The sequence below is a fragment of the Scomber japonicus genome, chromosome 1, assembly GCF_027409825.1.
Source record: "Scomber japonicus isolate fScoJap1 chromosome 1, fScoJap1.pri, whole genome shotgun sequence".
In the NCBI taxonomy this organism is placed as follows: Eukaryota; Metazoa; Chordata; class Actinopteri; order Scombriformes; family Scombridae; genus Scomber; species Scomber japonicus.
The window spans coordinates 12,284,712-12,306,978 of record NC_070578.1 but is presented as its reverse complement, the minus strand read 5'-3'; the positions used below and the strand labels follow the sequence as shown (position 1 = coordinate 12,306,978).

The 22,267-nt window shown below is 39.8% G+C and overlaps 2 protein-coding genes and 1 long non-coding RNA gene across 9 annotated transcripts in view; all 3 read left to right on the top strand.

The window, feature by feature from the left end:
- Positions 1-5,149, top strand: part of chd9 (chromodomain helicase DNA binding protein 9) — a 75,584-nt gene extending 70,435 nt beyond the window's left edge. For all 6 annotated transcript variants that reach the window (XM_053317218.1, XM_053316721.1, XM_053315943.1 and 3 more), the window contains 3 exons: positions 27-176; positions 629-733; positions 988-5,149. In XM_053317218.1, coding sequence (XP_053173193.1) covers positions 27-176; positions 629-733; positions 988-1,974 — 1,242 coding nt within the window. In that variant the 3' untranslated portion in view covers positions 1,975-5,149. The remainder of the gene's footprint in view (positions 1-26; positions 177-628; positions 734-987) is intronic.
- Positions 5,150-6,736: 1,587 nt separating this feature from the next.
- Positions 6,737-11,511, top strand: LOC128362623 (uncharacterized). Of its 2 annotated transcripts, none has more exons than XR_008321641.1 (3): positions 6,737-6,874; positions 10,888-11,010; positions 11,414-11,511. It is a non-coding gene; the product is annotated as an uncharacterized LOC128362623 (long non-coding RNA). The 2 variants fall into 2 exon arrangements; XR_008321642.1 differs by lacking the exon at positions 6,737-6,874 and adding an exon at positions 7,724-7,776.
- A 244-nt stretch (positions 11,512-11,755) lies between these two features.
- On the top strand, positions 11,756-17,144 carry LOC128355283 (retinoblastoma-like protein 2). The gene is made up of 11 exons (XM_053315565.1): positions 11,756-11,881; positions 12,041-12,178; positions 12,661-12,825; positions 13,112-13,169; positions 13,694-13,773; positions 14,096-14,272; positions 14,510-14,581; positions 14,834-14,897; positions 15,521-15,681; positions 15,818-15,982; positions 16,106-17,144. Exons 1-11 carry the CDS (start codon positions 11,756-11,758, stop codon positions 16,313-16,315), a joined length of 1,416 nt encoding a protein of 471 aa, XP_053171540.1. The 3' UTR covers positions 16,316-17,144.
- Positions 17,145-22,267: the final 5,123 nt, after the last annotated feature.

The window sequence follows — 22,267 nt, the reverse complement described above, 5'->3', positions numbered from 1 at the left end:
TGAGTTGTTTTTGATTTCATGTGCAGGGGGTAAATAAGATGCAAATGCAGTTCCACTTCCAGGATGGCCGGCCCAAGCAGAAGAGGCACCGCTGTAGGAACCCCAACAAGATCGATGTCAACAGCCTGACAGGAGAGGAAAGAGTCCAGATCATCAACAGGAGAAACGCACGCAAGGTGTGTTTGTGTGTGGAATTGAGACTTCAAAAAATTCTTTTGAAAACATTATATATTGACAAGAGACAGTTACTTCTTTTTCTCCACTCAAAATGTAAAATTAATTTAAAACCATGATCATAATGAAATAATCCAATGCTGGCATTAGAGCATAATAAAGAGAGTTTTACCTCCTGTTGATTTTTATTTAACAGAGTGCATTGCTGTAGCTGTCAAATTATTTATATTTCTTAACTATAATGGAAATGAGATGTTGTGTGAATGCACACATAGTGCATATTGAAAAATAATAATCCAATAAAATAAAAGGTCTGTTATGTATTTTACGAACAAGAATGTAAAGGATGTAATATTTTCAATACTAATACTAAGTGTAAATTACGTACCTGTATGCTTTCCAAATGTAATGTATGTTGTTTGTTGGTTCATGTTGCCTGTACTCTTGCCCGTAGGTCGGCGGAGCCTTTGCTCCTCCCCTGAAGGATCTGTGCCGGTTCCTTCAGGAGAACCCAGAGTACGGAGTCCCACCTGAATGGGCAGATGTTGTCAAGCAGTCGGTGAGTCACTAAATAATGCATCCATTAGACTAAAACTTTCACTGGGTCTGTCACATCAACACTGAATAATGTTATTACTTGTTGTAGTTGATTTGATTCAATTTTGTATCATTGTCAACAAAACTGAACATGATTACTTTCATGCATTGCCTTAGTTTTAGTTTAATGTACAGAATCAACTAGCAATGAGAATGTATGTTTACACTGTTATTGACTTTTTTGGCTTTGCTAACCCTGCTTGCATCATTTTTCAGGGTTACCTCCCAGAGAGCATGTTTGACAGGATCCTGACAGGACCCATTGTTCCTGAGGAGGTGAGCCGGCGTGGACGGCGACCTAAGAACCCTCTGGCCAAGGCGGCGGCAGCAGCAACAGCGGCAGCAGCACCCAACCCAACAGCCTCTGCCCTGGGCCTGAACCCCCTGTTGGCCAACGGCCTTCTCTCTGGAATGGACCTAACCAGCCTGCAAGCCTTCCAGCAAAACCTGCAGAGTTTACAGTCCCTGCAGCTCACCGCAGGACTTATGGGGCTTCCATCCGATGCAAGCAACTTGGCCGCAAGTAACTTAGCTGCCATGTTTCCGATGATGCTGTCTGGTATGGCAGGATTGCCGAACCTGCTTAACATGAGCAGCTTGCTTGGGAAGCCTGCTCAGGAGGGTGCAGCGGGATCTGAGGACAAGGCGAAGGGAACTGCCAGCGGTGGAACAGGAGAGGCGTCTGCCTCCAAAGCCCCCTCTAACACCTCAGACACCAAAGGAGAAAGGACCGAGGGCTTGAACACAACTCCTTCCTCCACTTACAGCGCTACTTCCTCTGCCACCGCCCCACAAAGTGCTTCAGCTGCCTCGGCAGCCTCCAGTCACCCACTGTCTCTTAACCCCTTGTTACTCTCCAGTATGATTTACCCAGGGATGCTTCTCACTCCAGGCCTTAACCTTCCTGTGTCTGCCACACAGCCGCAGAGCTCAAACAGTGACCCCACCCCTCCTGCTGCCTCCCAGTCATCGCCACTGGAGACACAGCGGCCAGCAGCAGAGAAAGACAGAGAGGAAGACGAGGACGACGAGGTTTTGGAAGAAGAAGAAGAAGATGATGATGATGACGACGATGATGAGGAGTCAGCAGAACAAAAAGAGAACAGTGGTCCTGAAGGTTTGGGAAAAGTAGAGTCATCTTCATCAGAGTCTGGGAGCTCGTCTTCATCCTCAGACAATTCAGACTCCAGTGACGAGGACTGATGTATGAATATATAATTACAAATTTATTTATGTATCGCCTAGAAATGTATACATATATTCACATATATATGGATTTTCCAGCACTTATGTTGCGATTTCTTTACATGTACATACAAGAACTAACTAAAATGTTGTGTAATAAAGATTACAAAAACAACACAAAAAAACAAAAAAACAGCAAAAAAACTGATCTAAAAGGAACTGAAATAAAATTTCAGTGTTTGTTCACAAGGTACAGTCTTGTTTTGAGACATTTTGCATGTCAGACTTTAGTAGATTTCTGAACTCTGTGAACTTGTACCACACGATTATGTACAATTGCAACAACAAAAGGCATTATTGTAATTATGTCAGGATTTAATTTTATTAAAAAAGTGAAACTACATCAACATGCTCGTTGAGCTGTACTATTAATATATTTTGATTGTTTGGGGGTTGGGGAATGACACTTGACAAACACTTTTCTCTTGTAAATAGTCAGTACTTTTACAGGTTCGTTGACACTTATGCTTTGCAGATCATACGTTGGATATGTCAGCAATAACTTGGGCAGCTAATGAATGTCACTGAAGCTGTAGATTCTCTGTCTGCCATGTTCCACCCCAGTGCACAACTCACGCAGCCTCACCTGTTGTACCTGTCATTTACCTTCATATCATGTTGAAGAGTTCATTCCCACATTCTCAGTTCACCGCATCCATTCTGGGAACAGAATTAACCTGAAGCTCCCTCTTCAACATGGCTTCAATTTGGGGGAAATTCTGTATAAGTATTATTTTTGTAAATCAAACAAATAAGCTTAAATTCCTTCTTTAATGGATCATAATTTAATCCTCTGCTGTGATTCTATTTATTTATACGTTTTCACGTGGGTATCTCATTTTGAAACCTCACCATCACCTTACAAACATGCCACAACATGCCCAAGGTGCACTTTAGCTACCCACAGTAGGCATACACCTTCACTTGCACATCTGTTGATTTTGACTCCAGTGTCCGAGTCTAATAAACTCCTCCAGCTGTGGAGACAGAAAAACAACCTTTTACTGTGTGCCAAAAACTGCCCTTTGACCCTTTGAGGTCCTGACAGAGTTTTGTGGTCTCTGTGTAGAGGAAGAGTTCAGGACTCTTGATGACATGGATATTATTACCACAGCCCCGGCGTATTTGACTGCATCTTACCTCAGCTGTGTTAAATGGATTGGCTTCACTGTGCAAATGTGCATGGGAGTGTTTCTCTGTGTCCATGTTCATATTGTCCTCGTCCCCTGCTAGAATGTGTGTGTCAGAGGCCATTATTTTTTTTTTTTTGTTCACGGAGAGCTTCCACTGTGTTGTGTTTTGTTTGGCTGGACTGCTCCTCTCACCTGGTATCTACTGCTTCCATAACGTTCCAGTCTCAGTACTGTGTATTAAGAAGGGGCCCTTGCAAGCTATTACTAGTAGAAACTACATTACTAGTGTAATTACAAGTGTTTTTGACCTTCAGACACGTCTCATTGCTAATCTGTTGCAAATTGGAGTCCCTTGGATTTTGGATTGCATGACCACCTGTTTACCAAAGTCTTACAGAAGACACATGGCACAAGCACAAGCTAGTTCAAATTGTGGCTAAGATTGTAGTAATTGTCATTGTCTTTGAGTATTCAATTTTACACAGTGCCAGACGGGCTAGCGCAAGGAAGGGCTCAATATCGCAGCTCGTGTTGCTGGGAGTTTGCAGCTTGGTGTGTGTGTATGTATGTGTGTGTGTGTGTCTGTGTGCGCGCCTGCGTGCGTGCGTGTGTTTCACATAGTCCTCGACTCTGTTCCGCTGATGAACGGAGTCTCAGCTAGATGTAGAAGTGCCCTTATCCCGTACCTCACTCTCATTCGACGTCTGTCTTGCTCAGAGCCGTCTGCAGTGCTCAGTGTCCATGCTTGTGCGTGTTGTCCATCACCTCTGCACGTGTGTTCATTTTAAGCTGTAACCAGGATACACATAAAAACACTGGAATTCACTCAAGCCGAAGTACCTTTTTATAATTTTCTCTAGCGCAGCAGTGCTCGCTCTAGGACTACTGTTACACAGTGGACTGTTAGATTCAGAGTTATCCTCTGAGGTGAGGCAGGGGCTTTTGTTTGGACTGGGGGGGTGGGGGTGCCGCCCCAGCAGGTTTCCTCTGTGCTGGAGAAAACCCCACTGACTTATCTCAGTCTGTTAAGTTCTGAAGTATTTGCTGTAGCATCGTTCTCTAGTGGGTGAACCATGAACAACCCTGTGGTCTAAAAACACAAAGACTGAAGACACATCTGATTTCTAATGTTGCTTTAAAGTGGTTTTCTTGTATGCCTGTTATATAGACCTCGTCATGGGTTTTGCTTGCAATGCAATTGCATTTTTTTGTAATATTATTACTAACAGTACGGTATTTTTCTATGTCAGCAATGAACTTAAACATGCCACTGTCATTTTGTATATCTGCACCTCTGCTCTCTTTAAACTTGTAGTGCCCTTATGCAAACACCCAGCCATCGCTACTTCTGCTGTAGATGATTGATCTCAAAACTGTTGCTACTTTTTGTTGCCCAAGAGCTCTGGGTTTGATGGATTGATAACTGTGCTGAGCCTCTTGAGGGGACAAATGATGGGATTAAAAAAAAAAAAGGTAGACATAAGATTGGATATTTTGCTTTCGTTTGCTTTTCTTTGCTTTTTCTGTGATTTTTTTTTTCTTTTCTTAAATTGTACTGTACAAGGATTCCCAATGCACTGCTAGTGCTATAGCAACTAGAAGCAGTGTTAAACCTGCGTTCAACACAGACACAAGTAAACAATGACCAATATGCAAGGAGAACGACAACACACACTACTGCTGTACAGGGAGGTTCTCTTTCAGTTTTCATACATGTATTCACTGAGATGACAAAACTAGCAGCATTTGGTTTTGTATTTTTATTTCAAGCTTGATAATATCCTAAATGTCACTCTGGTCAGTTTTGTCTTATTGTTTTATTTTACATTGGACAGTTGTAATATTTGCAAGTTGTGGTCTGTGTAGTCAAATAATTCTTTATGTAGTGCAGGAAAAAGCATCTTAAAAGTCATTTGTAATTTATTGGATTACTTTCTATGAAGTTCTATAGAGGAAACTGAGGTTTAATTATTTTTATTAAACATATTCTTCTGACTATCCATCAAGTGTGCCTTTGCTTGTTACTTTTGTCTGACACTTTATTCAAGAAAACATTAGTATCAGGAATTTGTTTTGGCACTTTTCCTCCTCAAATCTGTCTGCTCTCACTTCTTTAACTTCAGCTTCAAATGCAACATCACTCAGACAGTGAGTCTCACCATGTTTTACAACAACAACCTACAGTATAGATATCCAACACATGCACACACACACACACACACAGAAGCAGGGATACCAGTTTCAGGTAGAAAGCAATTGAATCATTACATAAACAGGAAAAGTTGAAGGGACCAAGGCACAGATAAAAATCATGAGCTCTAAGCCAGGATTTAAAAATCTCCACAGAACCTGTTTCCGGAACTTGCACTGGAAGCTTATTCCACAGCAGGGGGTCTCTGTGAGCAAAGACCTGCCCCCAACCCCCAAAGCAATATTTGCTTGAATCTAGGGCCAGTTAGAGCATAGAGGACATGATAGAGTACATGGAGCAATGAGGCTGGACGTGTAGCAGAGAGTCAATCCGATTAAGGTCTTGTAGGTCAGGGGGATGATTTTGAACTTGGCTCTGGCTCGTATTGGCAGCCAATGTAAAGACATCAGGATAGCAGAGATGTGATCAGACTTCTTGGATCAGGTGAGGATTCTAGCTGCTGCATTTTGGATAAATTAAAGACACTTTTGTAGGCACTTCTATTTATAAAGGTCAGTTTTCTAAAATGTCATTCACTAAGTGTTCCGATCAGCGGGAAGCGACAAAGGAAAGACTCTTTACCTGTGTCCTTAGACAGTTAACATTTCTTACAATTAAACTTTACCATGCACAACCATGGTCCACTTGTCCCCTTAGAGGAAAGGGTCATTGCAAGTCACTACAAATTAGTTCTAAGTGTTCACCTTTATCTTATAATGAAACCTATCCTGATGGGGGTGGTATCTTCCAGGATGACACTACCCCTTTCCAGAAGATGTCACCAAACAGTCACCAGATCTCAACCAAACTGAGAGATGTTGGACCAATGTGTTAGACAGTGCTCTCCATCACCATCACCATCATCACAACACCAAATGATGGAATATCTTTTAAAATGGTGTTGTTCGTCAATTCCAGTAGAGTTCACATACTTGTTGAATCAATGCCAAGATGCACCAAATCAGTTTTTTATTGGCAGCACATGGCACCCTGCTAAGACACTTCAGGTTTTTTCTTGTAATTTGTCACCCATCTGTAAATGCCCCCCCCCTTATTATTTAATGTGTTTATTAAAATAAAAACACAGACTAACACAGCAGAAAACACAGTTTAGTGTGCAAGTTATCAAAAAGAAGCTCTACAGAGTTGTGTGAGTGATAGTTATAGGCTAGTTATTATAATGCTATATTCAAGTCAACTAAATTACACAATTTTTAGAATTCGTTGTTGGAGGAAAAATGTCCATTACACTTCCCAATTGGTCATGGAAACACTTCACTGTTTAGTAAGCACATGCTTGAATTATGCAGTGTTCATAGTTCCTCCTCTCCTCCACTTGGGGGCGCTCAGTGGCCAGTGTAAATCACTTCTCACTGGCAACCAGATAGTGTTCAGTAACAAGTTGGGGCTTGTCTACAGTGAGAGGCCAGTGGGCTGAACTTCCTCAGCAGCAGCAGCAGGTTGAATGCACTGTCCCTCTCTCACCATTAGATCAGGAAACCCTCGACCAAAGCAACAAGGGTCTGCTACACTGGTAAGTGACTTCTGCCGATTTTGAACTTTTAAACAAGTTTTGGTTCTTGTGTTGTGCAAAGCTAAAAAAAAAAAAATCAGCTGACTAATGGAAAGATAGTTTGACACAAAATGGATCAACTGTCATCATCCACTTCTGTATGAGTGATGAGTGACTACATGCTGCAGGAAAGACCACCACCCCCACACCCACACACACCCCCCCACCCACCCACCCTCAACAGTTAATAAGTGACTCTTTTAAATAACGTTATAGCAGCCAGGCCTTTATGCTGAATACTGAAAGATGACGTTTTATTGCTAATCCAACACAAAGTGAATGTGCAGTTAGCCTTAGCACCATTTAAATGTTTAAATGTGGAAGCACATGTCTGAAAGTGAAAGCAAGGCCTGTTTTGATGTCACTGAGGGCCTGTGGGGAGGGGGGAGGAGAAGGAGGGGGTGGGTGAGGGGGGGTGGGGGGGGCAGGAAATGGGCGTGAGCTAAAGACACAAACAACATATTTAGCAGGACCTTCAAGTGTAAAGTGATTTTGTTGTTACCAGACAAATAAAAAACCTTTATGATCTACGATACTATATTCCTCTGGTATAATAAAGCTGCTGGATGTGGAGCATTAAAGATAACAGACAGATCGATAAGACTCATAGATAGATATGAATGAATTCCCTCTGAGTTGATCGTAGGGTATTTCCAGTGTGTGGTGCTGCTGACTGACTTTCCTGTGCTCGTTACTTTGTGGGACTTTTAACTCCCGGGGTCAAAGCAGGACAAACAAACCAGAGACAGTAGACTAGTGGTAGCAGAAGATTTCTTGAAATTTAAGGGCGTATTTTAATCAATAGTGCACGAACGATCAAGGCCTGGAGGCTCAAACTAAACACAGCAACCTCTGATTCATATGTGAGTGATTCTAGAAATTCTTATTTATCTGGATTAGTTGTTGTAGGTGTAGTCTGGCAAACATATGGTCTCAAAGCGGCAGCTGTGGAGATGAGTCATTCCTGTGATTCTGCCCGTGTTTCTCTTCTCTGTGCCTTCCACAGATTCTTAGTTGACATTGTACATAAAAAGCAGGCATAAAAAGAGCATTTCAAAATATCCTTGATTTTGAGAAATTTGAAAGTGCTCAAGTCAAACTGCTTTGCAATAGAAAACTGGCCACTGGAATTCTTCTTCTAAAGTTAAAGTCATTTATTACCTCATAGTTTGAACTGATTTAAGTTGTGAAAGTGTGTAATTGTAGTGTATTGTTCCATTATTACTTTTTTGTGTTTTTACAGTATTTTTCTTCTTATACGTTATTATTCTAATAACACAGAAATGAGAGGAAAGCTAACATGAAGTGTTTTAGTATGGAGTCAGGACAGTGTGAGCTTCCACAACAGCTTCAGTGCTCCTTCCCAAGTCTGTGGAACTCATGAACACCATTTATCCACAATATATTCCCTCATTAATATATTACACAACCTTCATTTAATCAGGTTTAGATCAAGATCTCTTAACAGACATAATAAAAGGGACGTATAGCATTAGATACAATCACAGACATCACTAAATAGTTTGCAAGATAAAATTGATTTGATATATTATATATTGTCAGATAATATTGTTTTACACATTTGTCCAAAATTTTCCATAGGTGATCTGTTGGGTTGAAATCTGGTGACTGTCCCTTGATTGAGCTCTGGTGCATGGAAGCATCTGTATTTAATGTTTCTGCACTCTTTTATTCAGGTTTTTCCTTTAGTCTGTCCCTCATCTGTACATCTGTAATAGATTGTTGATGCCATTAAATACAAATTGATAAAATGTAAATAATTATGTGTAATTCAACTAGACAGTGTATAGATAGACTATAGTCACTTTTTTCTTGAGACGTGTATGCACCACAAATGGATCACTGTGTATCTGTATTTTTATCCATATTGTAGACACCCTCACCTTTGTCCATTTTATGTTGTTGTTTATGATTTGTTCTCAGTTGAATTTGTGTGTCTACATTATAATGAATAAATTATAAATAAAAACTAAGCAACACTAAATAAATAAAAAAATAGATAATAGATAAAATAAAATATTGCCCCCTGAAATGATCAGATAAAATATAATGGGAAGACAATAATTTGCTCTCTGTGTTCTTACTCTTCATCTTCATCTTCACTATTAAGCATACTAAATTATTTTCAACTGTAGCTGAAAATAATTTAATTATAACTGTACAGTATAATTAAAGTATGCAAAGGTGGACTGTGATATGTTTCAGGAAGGAGAGTGTAGACAGCTGTTTGCAATCTGTTGACCGGCTGTAACTGTTGAAGTGGCTCCATAAGAAAGAGACCAACTGTTAAGAAGATTATTTTATTTTTAACTAAATCTGATGAAATTACAGCATAGGATGATGATCATGATATTAATTAGAAATATGAGGGGAATTGCCATAAAAAAAAATGTCAAATTCACAACATTATAATAAGAATTTAATAATTTCAATAATGTTTGATGTGACTGATTTACTTAAATGTCCTTAAATGTCCCTTATAGAGAGTGACACGACAAGCTGGACTGGGCAAAATTAAAAGAATGGTATACTTCTCAAACGTACAGTTCTCTCTCTCTCTCTCTCTCTCTCTCTCTCTCTCTCTCTCTCTCTCTCTCTCTCTCTCTCTCTCTCTCTCTCTCTCTCTCTCTCTCTCTCTCTCTCTCCCTCTCTCTCCCTCTCTCTCTCATACACATACGTATCACCACATGTCGTCTGCAGACACCGGAGACTGAGGTCTGCCTGACTCCGTGAGGACAGTAACTCGGAATGATAAACAGCACATGTGGGAATCATTAGGAGAACAGAGTCTCCATTCAGGCGGGACAGAGGAGGAACCACACACACACACACACACACACATACGTTGACCTAGTTCACTTTTGGGAAGCCGTACATTAATTTTGTGGAGACTTTCCATAACTCTAAGCATTACCAGTACTTGCCTAAACCTAACCCTTACCCTAACCTTAATATAACACTAGCCTTAACCACTGACCCAAAAATCAGTGTTTTACCAACTGGGGACATGACTTTCCTCCCCAAATACACAAGCTGACCCCAGTCAACTGGTCTTATGTCTAGTGTGTGTCCCTAAAGTGATTTAAGTCACACACACAGATAACATTAGTTTTCTCTCTCTACCTCTCTACCAATACCTGTCTTAGTTCCACTGGTTCTGTAATGACTTAAATGTTTTAAAAAAGGAGCCACATCACCTGCACTCATTTATGACATCATACAAACTTCAAAGGAAGCTGACAAAAATCACAAATATGGTGTTCATAAGTACGCTGCACATATGGGGGAGGGTGAGTGACCAGGAGCAGTGTAAGACAGACATCATATTAGATCATAATGACACAAATCAGAAACCTTAGAACCCTTTTCATGGAGGAAAAATTAAAACTTACATCAGGGACAGTGAGCAGTAACTGTCAGTGACGCCTGAAACCATCTTGTTTGCCAGGTCCATTTATTGCTGTGGTTGTGTGTTGAGTCCTGGCTGAATGCGCGACGTGTCACAAGAAGCTTAGTATTTGTTCGTAATCCTAGTCGCCGCTCTTCTCTGGCAAGATTACTGTTGATGAACATGAGAACTCAGTCAACAGGTCGACATTCTCTAACTGGCACAATAAACAAATGTGTTAATCATACATCACAGTTATCTGTTATGTCTGGGGAAGATTTCCTCTCAGAGATGTTTGTGACTGGTAAGAATCAGCTGTTCAGATCAGAAAATACATACAAAATGTATTTCTAGTATAGTAACACAGTTTTTTTGTGACTAGTTTCTTATAAAATATAGAATCAGACTAATGAAAGCTACATAAAAATACATAAATGGTTTACTGCTTTAATTTATTTAGTATTTATTTTCTAAGTGGTTGATTTTACTGTAGCTACTCCAGGGTTTCATGTGCGGTAATTGCCTCACAGTTTTTTTTTTTCTTGTGTTCTTTTCCTTGTTTTAGGTGACCATTCCTGCTCTCACTTGCATCCCGTGTGAGTGTGGAGGTCACCATGGCAACCAAGCCTCAGGGCAATATGGGAAAGCTAAGGTTTGGCCCCAGTGAGAGGCTGATCGCTGTGTTCAAGTAAGAGCTACAGTCACACAGTGTTGCTCATACTATTTGTGTGTGTGTGTGTGTGTTGGGGGGTGGGGGGTGGGGGGGGATTTCAGACTTTACAACATTCCATAAATATAACAAGAGCTAGTTACTGCATCACTGGTGTATTGGTAAAAGGCACAGACGGTGTGGTTTGCATTGAAACAAAGGCCTGTAAACATTATGGTCAGTTTAGGAGGTCTGTGTTCTCTCATATTAATTCTTTTTACTGTCGTAGTGAGAGTTTGTGTGGTTTTTTTTTATGCACTTCTCAGATGTTTTCCATCCAACCAGTCCAATTCATAAATATGAAAGATTACTGTTTCCTTGCCTTTTTTCCTACTTTTTTTGTTTACCTGATCACATTACTACTTTGATTCCTCTAATTCAGGCAGTGCAGCAGAGATCCAACCGAGGCCATTAAAGCAAGACTGAGTCGTATGTTCCACACATTTCTTCAACACCAGAAAGGCGATGAGAAGACCAACGGTATGCTAACATGACCAGTGAAATATGAAAGGCTTTACTCCAATTAAAACAGTATGTCTGATTTTAATGGCAATAACACATTAGAAATATGTCATTAGAGATACACCACGACTGAAAACAACACTATGTATGTAAGCAAGGCAGGGGACCTCTATCTACTCCTCTACAGCAAGTTAAATCCCTATATGATTGTTTTTTTAACAACAGGTTTGACATCCTGGAGTGAAGCACATGTTGTTGATATATGTCACTTATCACCTGTGTGATGTTTGCAGCCAAGTGTTGCTGTGAGGCTGGGATCTGGTATTACAGGATACTGGAGGTCCTTGTCAATCAAGAGAAGAAAAGGCCTGGCATCAGAGACATCTCAGTGAGTAAACTGCCCTCCTGTGGCCACAAATGGAATTGCTGCTCAGTCTCATGAAACCCTTTTGGGCCCACTAGGGGCACTGTATGACTGTAAAGTGATAGTGATACTGATTGTGTTAGATATAATAAAGTAATTGTGATTGTGATGTGTTTGATGCAGGGCAGCCTGGAGAATGATCTTTTTCAGTGCTGCATGGTGGTCTGTTGTCTGGAGGTTGCCATAACCTCAAATCTTCTACCATGCAACTTCCCTCCAGTCCTTCAGATCTTCAGACTAGCAGCATACCACTTTTGGAAGGTGTGTTTGCAAATTTGTCTGTGTGCATGTGGACAGTATTATATGTGTGGCTCTCTCTGTGATATTTAATGAAAGATGCGGAAAATGTACAATATCCTTATATGGTCCTGTTATTAATTTAAGCATCAAATCTATATCACTCTGTATGACTTTTGAAAAGAAAAAAAAAATCAACAGTTCTCAACTCAAAATAATCAACACTCATCAACATTCAAACTAAATGTCCTCTGTGGGACTCACTTTTTGACTTTATGGGGTAAACTGGGGACAGAAAGGGTTAAAACATATAAGATCTATTTTGAGAAAAGCTTGACGGCAGAAAATGGGAGTTACATTCTTGTTTCTAAAAATAAACACTAAACATCAACACACTACTGACTGGCAATCGCATCATTTTCCAAGATAGATTCCCGTCTGATCTGAGATTTGAACCACTTCTAACTCTCATCCTCTGTCTGGGTTTTCTGTGGGTGGTCTGGCAGGTGATTGAGCTGGTGTTGCGGGCTGAAATAGGGCTACCTCACACTGCAGTCAAGCACCTCCAAACAGTGGAAGAGAAAATTTTGGAGAGCTTGGCCTGGACCAGGGACTCGCCGTTGTGGCAAGAAATCAGAGCCAACGGGGGCCTTCTGCCTCCCTGCCAACAGGTTGGCAATGACACACACACACACACACACACACACACACACACACACACAATAAGCCTGGCAACAGACGTTATCTAAGATTATAGACTCAAGGTATTTCCAAGGTGAAGCAACATGAGATTTACCTGGTGACATTTCTGAGAGATACTGAATTAAAAGTACAACTAAAATGTGTCTTTCTGTTGAGCATCATGACCGAGTGGGTGGATATTTATCAAAGAGTTAAAAGTGCTTGAATATTTTTGTCACAGACTGAGCTTTAAGGAGGGATTTTTGTCATGTGCAGGTGATGTCTCCTGGACAGCTTGAAGATCCAAAGAATACAGACTTGCACCAACCAAGAAGTATGAACAGAGTACTGCATTTCACATAACAGTATTAACACAAGCTGCATCATAGTACTCATTAAGAAATGTTGTAACTTTAACCAGTTTTTTTTTCACTTTTGTGATATGTTAAAATCTTACCAGTTTATGTTTATATGACCCATTTCTATCCATCCATTTATATTTATTTGAAAAGGGGAAACAAGACTTTAACTAACCTGAAGCATTGCAATTTATACAGTAAGGTAAGAGCAATGCCAAAAACCCACGAGAAAAGAAGATGTCAGTATCAGAATAGGATAACAACTCAACTAAAAAATGCACCGGTGCAAATGTAGGAGAATTTTCTTTAGATTTAAAGACATTTTTGGACTGAAAATATCTTCATAATGCCTATAAACAGATGTGTTTTTTTAACAATAGCTGCAATTTACAAAATCTTCTTGTTTATTACATCCTATTGCATTAATTTTTCCTTAATATATGACACCTCTCTATACTGTAGTTATTATTTCCTGACTAATCAATCCTGTCTCTCTCAGTGGATCTCACAGACCAGCATTCCCCATCAGATGTGAACAGGCTTCAGAGAAGCAGCTCCTTCCATGTGTTTGTTCGCAAGGTCAGCTGATCTACCGTAATGTTTTCTTCATTATGCAACAATACATTTTTTGTTTTGACATAAGTCATTCTGGCCAACATAACATAAATTCAGCACTACACATATATGTACGCTGTGTTATTTATACTCTCATTAGTTCTCGGACTGGATTTTTTCCTCCCACTTCTCCCCTTGGTGATGTGGAATACCATATAATTTTAAATGTACGTACAGTATTCAACATGAGACCACTATGGGCGATTTAATCATTTCTCTGGGGTAGTTGTGGTGAATATTTGGAGATGACATGTTTAGTGTGGTCATATTTTCTCTTTTGCCTCAGGTTTACATCTTGATGGCCAAGCGTCTGAGGGAGCTATGCACCCCACTGGACATTCCTGAGGAGCTGCGGTTGAAGATCTGGACGTGCTTCGAACACTCTCTGGTGCACTTCTCTGACCTCATGATCGACCGACACCTGGACCAACTGCTGATGTGTCCCATCTACATTATTGCGAAGGTGGGCTTTTACATCTGTAATGGCCATGTGTTGAATTGGTTCCTTCCCCACAGATAAGAGAAACAGTGTCAGATATATTTTTTAGTTTTTTGCAGATGATGCCATGCTGTTTTATGATATCTCATAAGAATTCATGTTTATTGTCCACTTTTACCACTTTGAGTGATGAGGACAGACAACCTGCTAATAAAATCAAACTGATGTGTCAGATGTGAATAATTTGCATTATTTTCACAGGTTACCATGGTTAATATACCCTTCAAGCGCATAATGAACTGCTACAAGTCTCAGCCATATGCCAGCAAAAGTGTAAGTTTTGATTGATATCCAGACCTGAAATAAAGTACATATCAGGAAGTTGATTTGCTTAAAAATAGGATAAGTCAAATGTGTGACTTTAAATATATCTTATTTATCTTGTTATGGAATTAGTAAAATTTCAAACTGTGTGGCCACGTGGACAGAAGAATTGCAATTAACATACTGTTTATTTTACAAGTTAGTCAGGGGTACAATTTTTCAAAAAAGTATTTATGAACACAGGCTGTTTTCTGTCCTCAGGTCTGCAAACATGTGCTGCTTTCACAAAGAGGGACAGAAAATGATCCCATTGGAAACAACAACAGTAAGAAACACTCTCACTTATGTGTTTTAAGATGATGTAAATGAGTGGAATTAGGACCTCATTGGATTGCCTGCACCGCTACATCACAACATACACAATGTATGAATGTTTTTGAATATATATGAACTCCCTCCATATCCATCTGTGTATATGTAATTATGCCTGTTTATTTAGCTGATTTAATAGGTTTTTTAGATACACACTGTTGCTAAAGCAATACTAATTTAATAAAAGATTACACATGCTTTGACCCTGCTGTTGCATGGCAATGACATACCACGCTTGTCTGAAAGAAACACATCCACAGCCAAAGATGAGTTGATTAATTAAACTCATAATTAAAACAAAAATTGCCACATAAACAACAGTTACACATTCCCTTTCCCTCATATTTCATTTACTTTGGCTACAATTTTGCTCCTCCACCATATTCCAAGTTTATACAGTGTATCCAGGGCCAGCCACAAGTCAAGCATTATGCTGCACAGCTACATAAAAGCAATGCCTCATTATAACACATGGAGCAACCACAGTAACTTACATTTTATGACCATATCAGCAACATAATCAGAAACACTATTTCAGGCATGGGGTGTGATCATTTATTATGTTGTTGATTACAGATAATGGAGCACACAGGGACAGCATCCCTACCCCCAACACACCATCCACACATTATCCAGGACCTTCTCAGGAGGAGAGGGGCAATCTTATCTATTTTTACAACCAGATCTACACAACAAAGATGCAGCACTTTGCCCAGCAGTTTGCCCTGAACTCTGTGGTAAGTGAGCCATTTTAAGTGTCTGAATTTTTCTGGAATTTGAAAGACGAGAAGCCCAAAAAGCCAATACATGAAATTTTCTGATAATATATATCAGATGGGATTTTCTAACCCATGCTGTGTAATTCTTGTGCAGGGAGACACTCCTCCTCCGTCCCCATTCCCCAGACAGCCGAATTCATCTCCTCGCAGATGCAGGCTCTCCAGCAGCCACCTCATCTTCCTTTCACCACTCAACCCAGAAACCTCTTCCTCCAATACACCTGGACTCAGCTACTTCTTCAGCTCCAGCCCCTCAGAGGTAGACTGAAGATATTGGATATACATTTTCATTTACCTACTTACTGGGCACGTTTAGTACATCTAAAGTATTGATTTCATCCTGATTTAGTGGAATATTGTTTTAACCCTATTTCATCCACAGCGTCTGCGTGAGATCAACAAAATGATCAAGATGAGCAGGTCACCCACCACGCGATGCCGTGAGATAACATTGGATGAAGAAGAGGAGGAGGGAGAAGATGGCCATTCAGCCAAGAGGCTCCGTTTGGATGATCAGTCAGTCTTACAGAGGCGACTGAGGAACGTGGTGGACGATCGCGCTAACAGAGGGAACCATCCTTATCCACTCTAACCTGCACCAGAAGCATGAAATCTCACTCTGCTCCAGCAATGTCAGGTGTTAGAGGAAAAGCAATTATCAATTATCTGTTAAGTGTTCCTTTGGGCCAAAGTCTTTGCTAAAAGTATTGTCTTCAGTCTGAGCTAAAAGTACCTCTTTGCTCTTTTGCTCTTCACTTCTTTGACACTTAAAGCTCAGGTGTCATTGAAGAAGCTCAGTGGTCAGTAATACAGGACTGTAAACATACTGGGCAGCTACCTGGTGGAAGTGTATGGTGGTGTACATATTTGTTGTAGGGCATGGCTGGAATGTACTTGGTTGACTTTTCTTTAATTAAAAAATGTTTTAAATAAGACTGAATTTCAGTTAAATTGGGACAAACTAGTCTGCCTCTTACAGTACTTAATGGAGACATGTCAAACTTCACCAGGATATTTATGTAAAGTGATTCTGATTAAGTATGTTCTGAATTGAGGGACAATCCAAAGTTTACAGGGAGTCACTATAAACCAATTTGTAATGCATTTGTCAGGTTTTTATCTTGCACTGAAGCTTTTTAAAAAAGAACATTTTTAATTTTTTTAAAAGCTAAGCTATGTTGAAAACATGGTGAAAACAGCATTTTCAGTTTCTCACAGGGATGAAGGGAAAGAGCAGAATTGAGACCACCATAGAAATTATGTCAACGGCACATGAAGTATGTAGACAGATTTGAGGAACTAAAGTCTGCCTGAATAATGCTGATCAATCAAATATTGCAATGTTATTTTGTAATTCTTTCTATGTATGCTTCAGTCTTTGAAAAGCAGTTAGTGTAATATAAACAATAAATATACATTTGTTAATATGTCTTGTCTTTGTGTCTCTTTGTTATGCTGTTATTAAATTAGATCATCCTATATATTATTAGAATCTCAGAGATTATCAGCAAAGGTTAGATTCCATTGAATCCACAAAGATGTATATATACCAAACTATCTACAGTTTTTATTGTGTACCTTCAGATACCATTAGAGCTGTAAACAAGAATCTGCTATGATATGGTGGTGTGACTGGTGACAAATAAAATGAATAAATTCCTCTAGCTGTAATATGTCATTGGAAACTCCCAACATATAACTAACCATTGTTAAGAAATTGGTAACCAAAGCTGCCCTTTGATTGACACACAATCCCCCTTAGTGTTTATCAGTAACCATGTAGTGGCATGTTACTGAGTTAATTGTCAACCAATGTTGCTTGGCAGGGGATTACAGAAAGTCAGCACAGCAGCGGAACAAAGGTCTGTAAAATAAAACCAGAGAGAAAAGCACACAGCCAGGTACCCAAACTCAGCACAACAGGAAGTCTCCAGGTTGCCATAGAGAACAAAGGCACCTGAGCCCACAACAACCTGGAGGTTTTAAGGTTATGAAAAGTGTATTAACACTATACACACCTCTGGACTCCCTTCAGCTAACCAGGGCACAGTAGGCTGTTGGATTTTGCTAAATCATGGGCTGCAACACAAGCCGGGGCACCACGGTTGTGGACCCTTCTGAAAAGCCAGAGGAAAGGCCAAAGACAGCCACTTCAACCAAGGAAGCGCCTGCGGAGGAAGCCAATGGAACAACAGAGAAAGACAAAGATGAAAAAGCAGACAGTTCCAGCTGAGTGTCATCTTTACCCCTCATCATGCACCATACTCAAAGTAAGACATTTAAGATAGACAAATAACCTAGAGGCTATTTATCATTTCACTTTTCATGAAAAATCTGATTTTATTCACATTCTGCATGAAAATTGTTTTTCTATTTTACTCATCAGTTGACTATCCCTTCACTCACTCAATTATATCAGTGGAACAAGGATATGCAGTACCAGTGAAAATGTTCCCATTCCCATTTACTTGAATAAGAAAGCGTGTCCAAACTTTTGACTGGTACCATAGTACCTCATCATAAAGCTGGCAATTTATGACCAACACATTGGGGTCACTTTGATACAATCACCTCTATAACTTGACCGCTGTGTCTCTCTGAGGCTATTTGACATGACAAATGGGCTGTGTGGTGACTGAGATGGGCTCTGTGTGTCTGTGTCAGTGTGTGTACAGATTGGCCTGTCCAGGGTGAAGGAGGGCCTGTCAGCAGGAGGAGGCGATGCTGCACTACTGTCCATCAACCTCTGTGTCATCTGATCCGGCCACTCACTCACACACACACACACACACACACACACACACACACACACACACACACACACACACACACACACACACACACACACACACAACCCTCTCCAGGAATACAGCTCTTATGTTAACAAAACTATTTTGTGATAAATATACAGATTCAAATACTGCGTACCTGTGTTGGCTTTATATTGTTTTTCAGTCTTCATTTAGATCTCTTCACAGCCCCCTGCGGCATACTTTGCATCACCTTTGTTTGCCTTTCACAGCTGCTATACATTCACTCTCCTCTCCTCCTCCTCTAAAGCGCTCACACACCTCTGGTCAGGGCTGATAGTTACAACACACTCTTTCAAATGCTTCCAATTGTGCTGCAGGCTAAAGCAGGGACCCTTTAAGATAGTCAGCTTATGTTTCAGCAGTGGATACCTTGCAGCTCTCCAGCTAGATAGCATGCTCTGCATATCAGAAGACTGCTAGTGCTGTTCATTTGGACAGTCAGAGACCGTGAGAGCTTTACACAGCAAATAGTGAAACAATGCCAAGATGAGGGTTACAACAACATTCCAGTCCTTCTCAGTCCTTGCCACCAGGGGGCACAGACAAACACTCAAGCAGTTCACCCTGCCACCACCAGGGAGCAGAAGTGGTCTTTCCACTCTGCTAGGAGACATCTGAGGCTGGCTCCATTTGCTGAAGACATTTAATCTGAAATATAGGTTGTAAGTTTATTACCAGCTAGTGAATGGAGCTGGAATGGAATAGCCATTTCACAAAGCCATATCAAAAATACCCATCTCAGAGGCAGTGGGAAATTACATGAAAATATTACCATTATACAAATGGAAAGTGTGATTGAATAATGTGCTGGAGAAGATAAATGAAAAGCACTTTGTTGGAAAACGTGGTACTAAATAGGTTTTTAATTTCAGTAGTGGGATAAAAGCGCATTTTTACCCCATTTCACTGCCAATTGATTAGTGGTTCCACACCTGCAGATAGAGAGGGGGCCTTATCGTCTCATTATCAGTTAATTAATATGCATGCACACATGCCAATTATCTTTCCTCTGCCATTTAGCAGAAATGAGACATTGATGTTTTAATGGTGCCGGAATGGATAACTCCTCTGTTGCTTTAAAGACAAGGCAGGCACATTGATTGACATAGCTGGGAAATGTTAAGAGAGACAATTGAATTAAGAGCAACCTGAAACACTTGATTATTGTATTAATACTTTTCAGGGGCTTAGCCATTTGCTGTCCCTTTTTTGAGGGACTGTAATCCTGTGATCTGGCAGTTTTTTTTTTTTTTTGATGAACTCTCTTATGAAAGATACAAAAAGGGCATAGCTTATGGTGCAGTATATATATATATATCTACCAATGAGAATTCATTATGGAAACACTTTATTTGAAGGACATGCAGAGTAGCAAGCTATTAAATTTTTCCACTGTGCCATGACTATTAAAGTACCCAAGGCCACACCAAGTGAAGCAAACCCAAGATGAAAGTTATATTAATCATTATTCGGTTTACTGTACTGTGTGTGCACTGAATTTATGTTCATGAGTCACAGGCCAGTGTTATGTGCCAGTGAAATAGGCAATATTATGGAAGGAAGCACTATTGACATTTTTCATTTCTGCATAAATGCTCCTGGTTGCACATTATGCCCTAGGCTGTTAGTTTTTATTATTTTTTTTATATCAGTGCTCTTTGAGCTCAATGCCACAATGCTATAACGTTGGAGTGATTCTATATGATCAAAAAGAGAGATAGAGCTCTCTCGGCTGAATCCAAACCTATCCATGACTTTTCCACATATAAAACATCACAGAGGACAAACTCGTGCCACTGGAGGCAGCTGCTCACAGGATTGTGCCAAAAAAGAGGGCAAACAGAAAATGAGAAGGGCAACTAAAAAAAACTCTCCGGGGTGTAATCTCCTTACTCAGTAATGGACCATTTATATGATATGTATAATGGGCTGCCACAAATATTCACAAGTAGTGGTCTTATTTTCAGCCAGCCTCTCTTTAAAGATGTGTTCTTCACAGGGTATCTTTTGTGAATATATGATCAGAGGCATGGCAGCCTTGGTCTTTAATCTTACACTGGCCTTGAAGAATGTCACTGATTCCAACCACCCTACCCCCGTCAACCACCCCCACAACTGCAGGCTACAGAGACCGTCCTATGCACACTGCTGTGCAGGAACACATCTCTGATTGTTTAGAGGGGCATTGCTGTCTTTATTTTGAGGTATAAAAAAATCACCAGAGATTGAAACAAACTTGTCACAACCATCTGATCCTGAAGTGTCACTAAGGCCTTTGGAGTGCTGGACCATAAACATTTGATTGAATACAAATAGCACAGACTCCCTCAATGAACTAACCTCTTTGAAATTAGTTTTGCTGACCCGTCTGGAAAACATTGTTTTTGAATGTCAGGCAAATTTGTAAAAGACAAAGACATATTCTGTTCTATCTACAAGCTGGTCAGTATTGATGCAGTCATAGAAAATGTTTAGCAGTTTTCATTATGTCTGTAATAAAAAAGACATATTTGCTTTCCAGCATTTATCATCTTCTCCAGGCAGAAGACAAGAAGGAAGTAGTGTTCAGCAAAGTCTAACAGCAGTTGATCATTAGCTAAACTTGCCCCTGGATAGCAGTAGTTCAATCATAACTTAACATCCATTATAGGCATTGTAGGCTGTCAACCAGATGCTTTATTGACACTTAGTAGCGAAAGAAATTGGAGGCTGTTGACTTATTTACAGTAACTGTCCAAAAGCATAAACACAAGAGCAAAAGTGTAAATGATGGATTAAACAGTTTGTTCTGCTCTTATGTAAGATGCAAACATTAGCATGTGCAGCTAACTAGCTTACTACAGTTGTAACTGATATTTGCACAGGCAGCCACAACTTATTAGCTAACCATATGTGGCACCATTATGTGAGGTTAGAGCATATGGCAGAAACAATGTTTATTTTTAATATAATAATATAGTTAGGATACAGTATGATTAGCTCTACACTGCTGCATGAAGATATGCTGCTCCTTTATTTCCACTTTTTGTGACTTTTTGGGACATTCAGCCTTGGTATTTTATAACATGTATGAATGTACAGTAGCCAACATGTGCATTTAGTTCAATTTTCATTTTAAAACAAATAATCTGGGGAAAAAAACCCACAAATGCATACGCATTAGCACTAGCACTAGCTAACAGCTGATAAAACATTTGTCCTTTCGGCCAACAACAATGGAATCCAAAATTGACTATCAAGAAGCTTGCTTTGTTAATTTCAAATGTTAAATCAGCTACTATTGCCATTGTAAACAGCATGTGTGCCGCATTATAATGCGAAGTAGACAGACACAACAATAGTAACTTAAGCAGGGAGAGGCTCAATTAATAATTACTTAGTAATATATCTCATCAATGCAGTATTGAAAAATAAAAAGTTTACAGAACAATGGTTTGGAGACAATTTTACAACAAATATTAGGTGTCAGCTTATACAGTACACCAGTTGTGGTGGAAATCTACTAACCAACTACTGATCATGCATTATCTAAAGCTTATAATGTCTTGCTTCCCATGCAAATGTAATGAACAAGCCTTGAAAAGAAGAAGCCTGGGTTAACTTTTTTTAATTGAATTTTACAGGACACAGTCCCTCCAGGAAATTGTGATTGCAATTGCAAAAAATGCTTTCAATTTTGCTAAATTGCTACAACTTTTCTGCATATGCATGTGATTTGAACCAATTATCAC

Coding starts and splice junctions, on each gene's coding strand:
- LOC128355283 (XM_053315565.1), top strand. CDS start 11,756: ATGTCACTTATCACCTGTGTGATGTTTGCAGCCAAGTGTTGCTGTGAG. Junction 12,179..12,660: donor CAGCATACCACTTTTGGAAG/GTGTGTTTGCAA, acceptor GTGGTCTGGCAG/GTGATTGAGCTGGTGTTGCG. Junction 14,898..15,520: donor TCCCATTGGAAACAACAACA/GTAAGAAACACT, acceptor TGTTGATTACAG/ATAATGGAGCACACAGGGAC.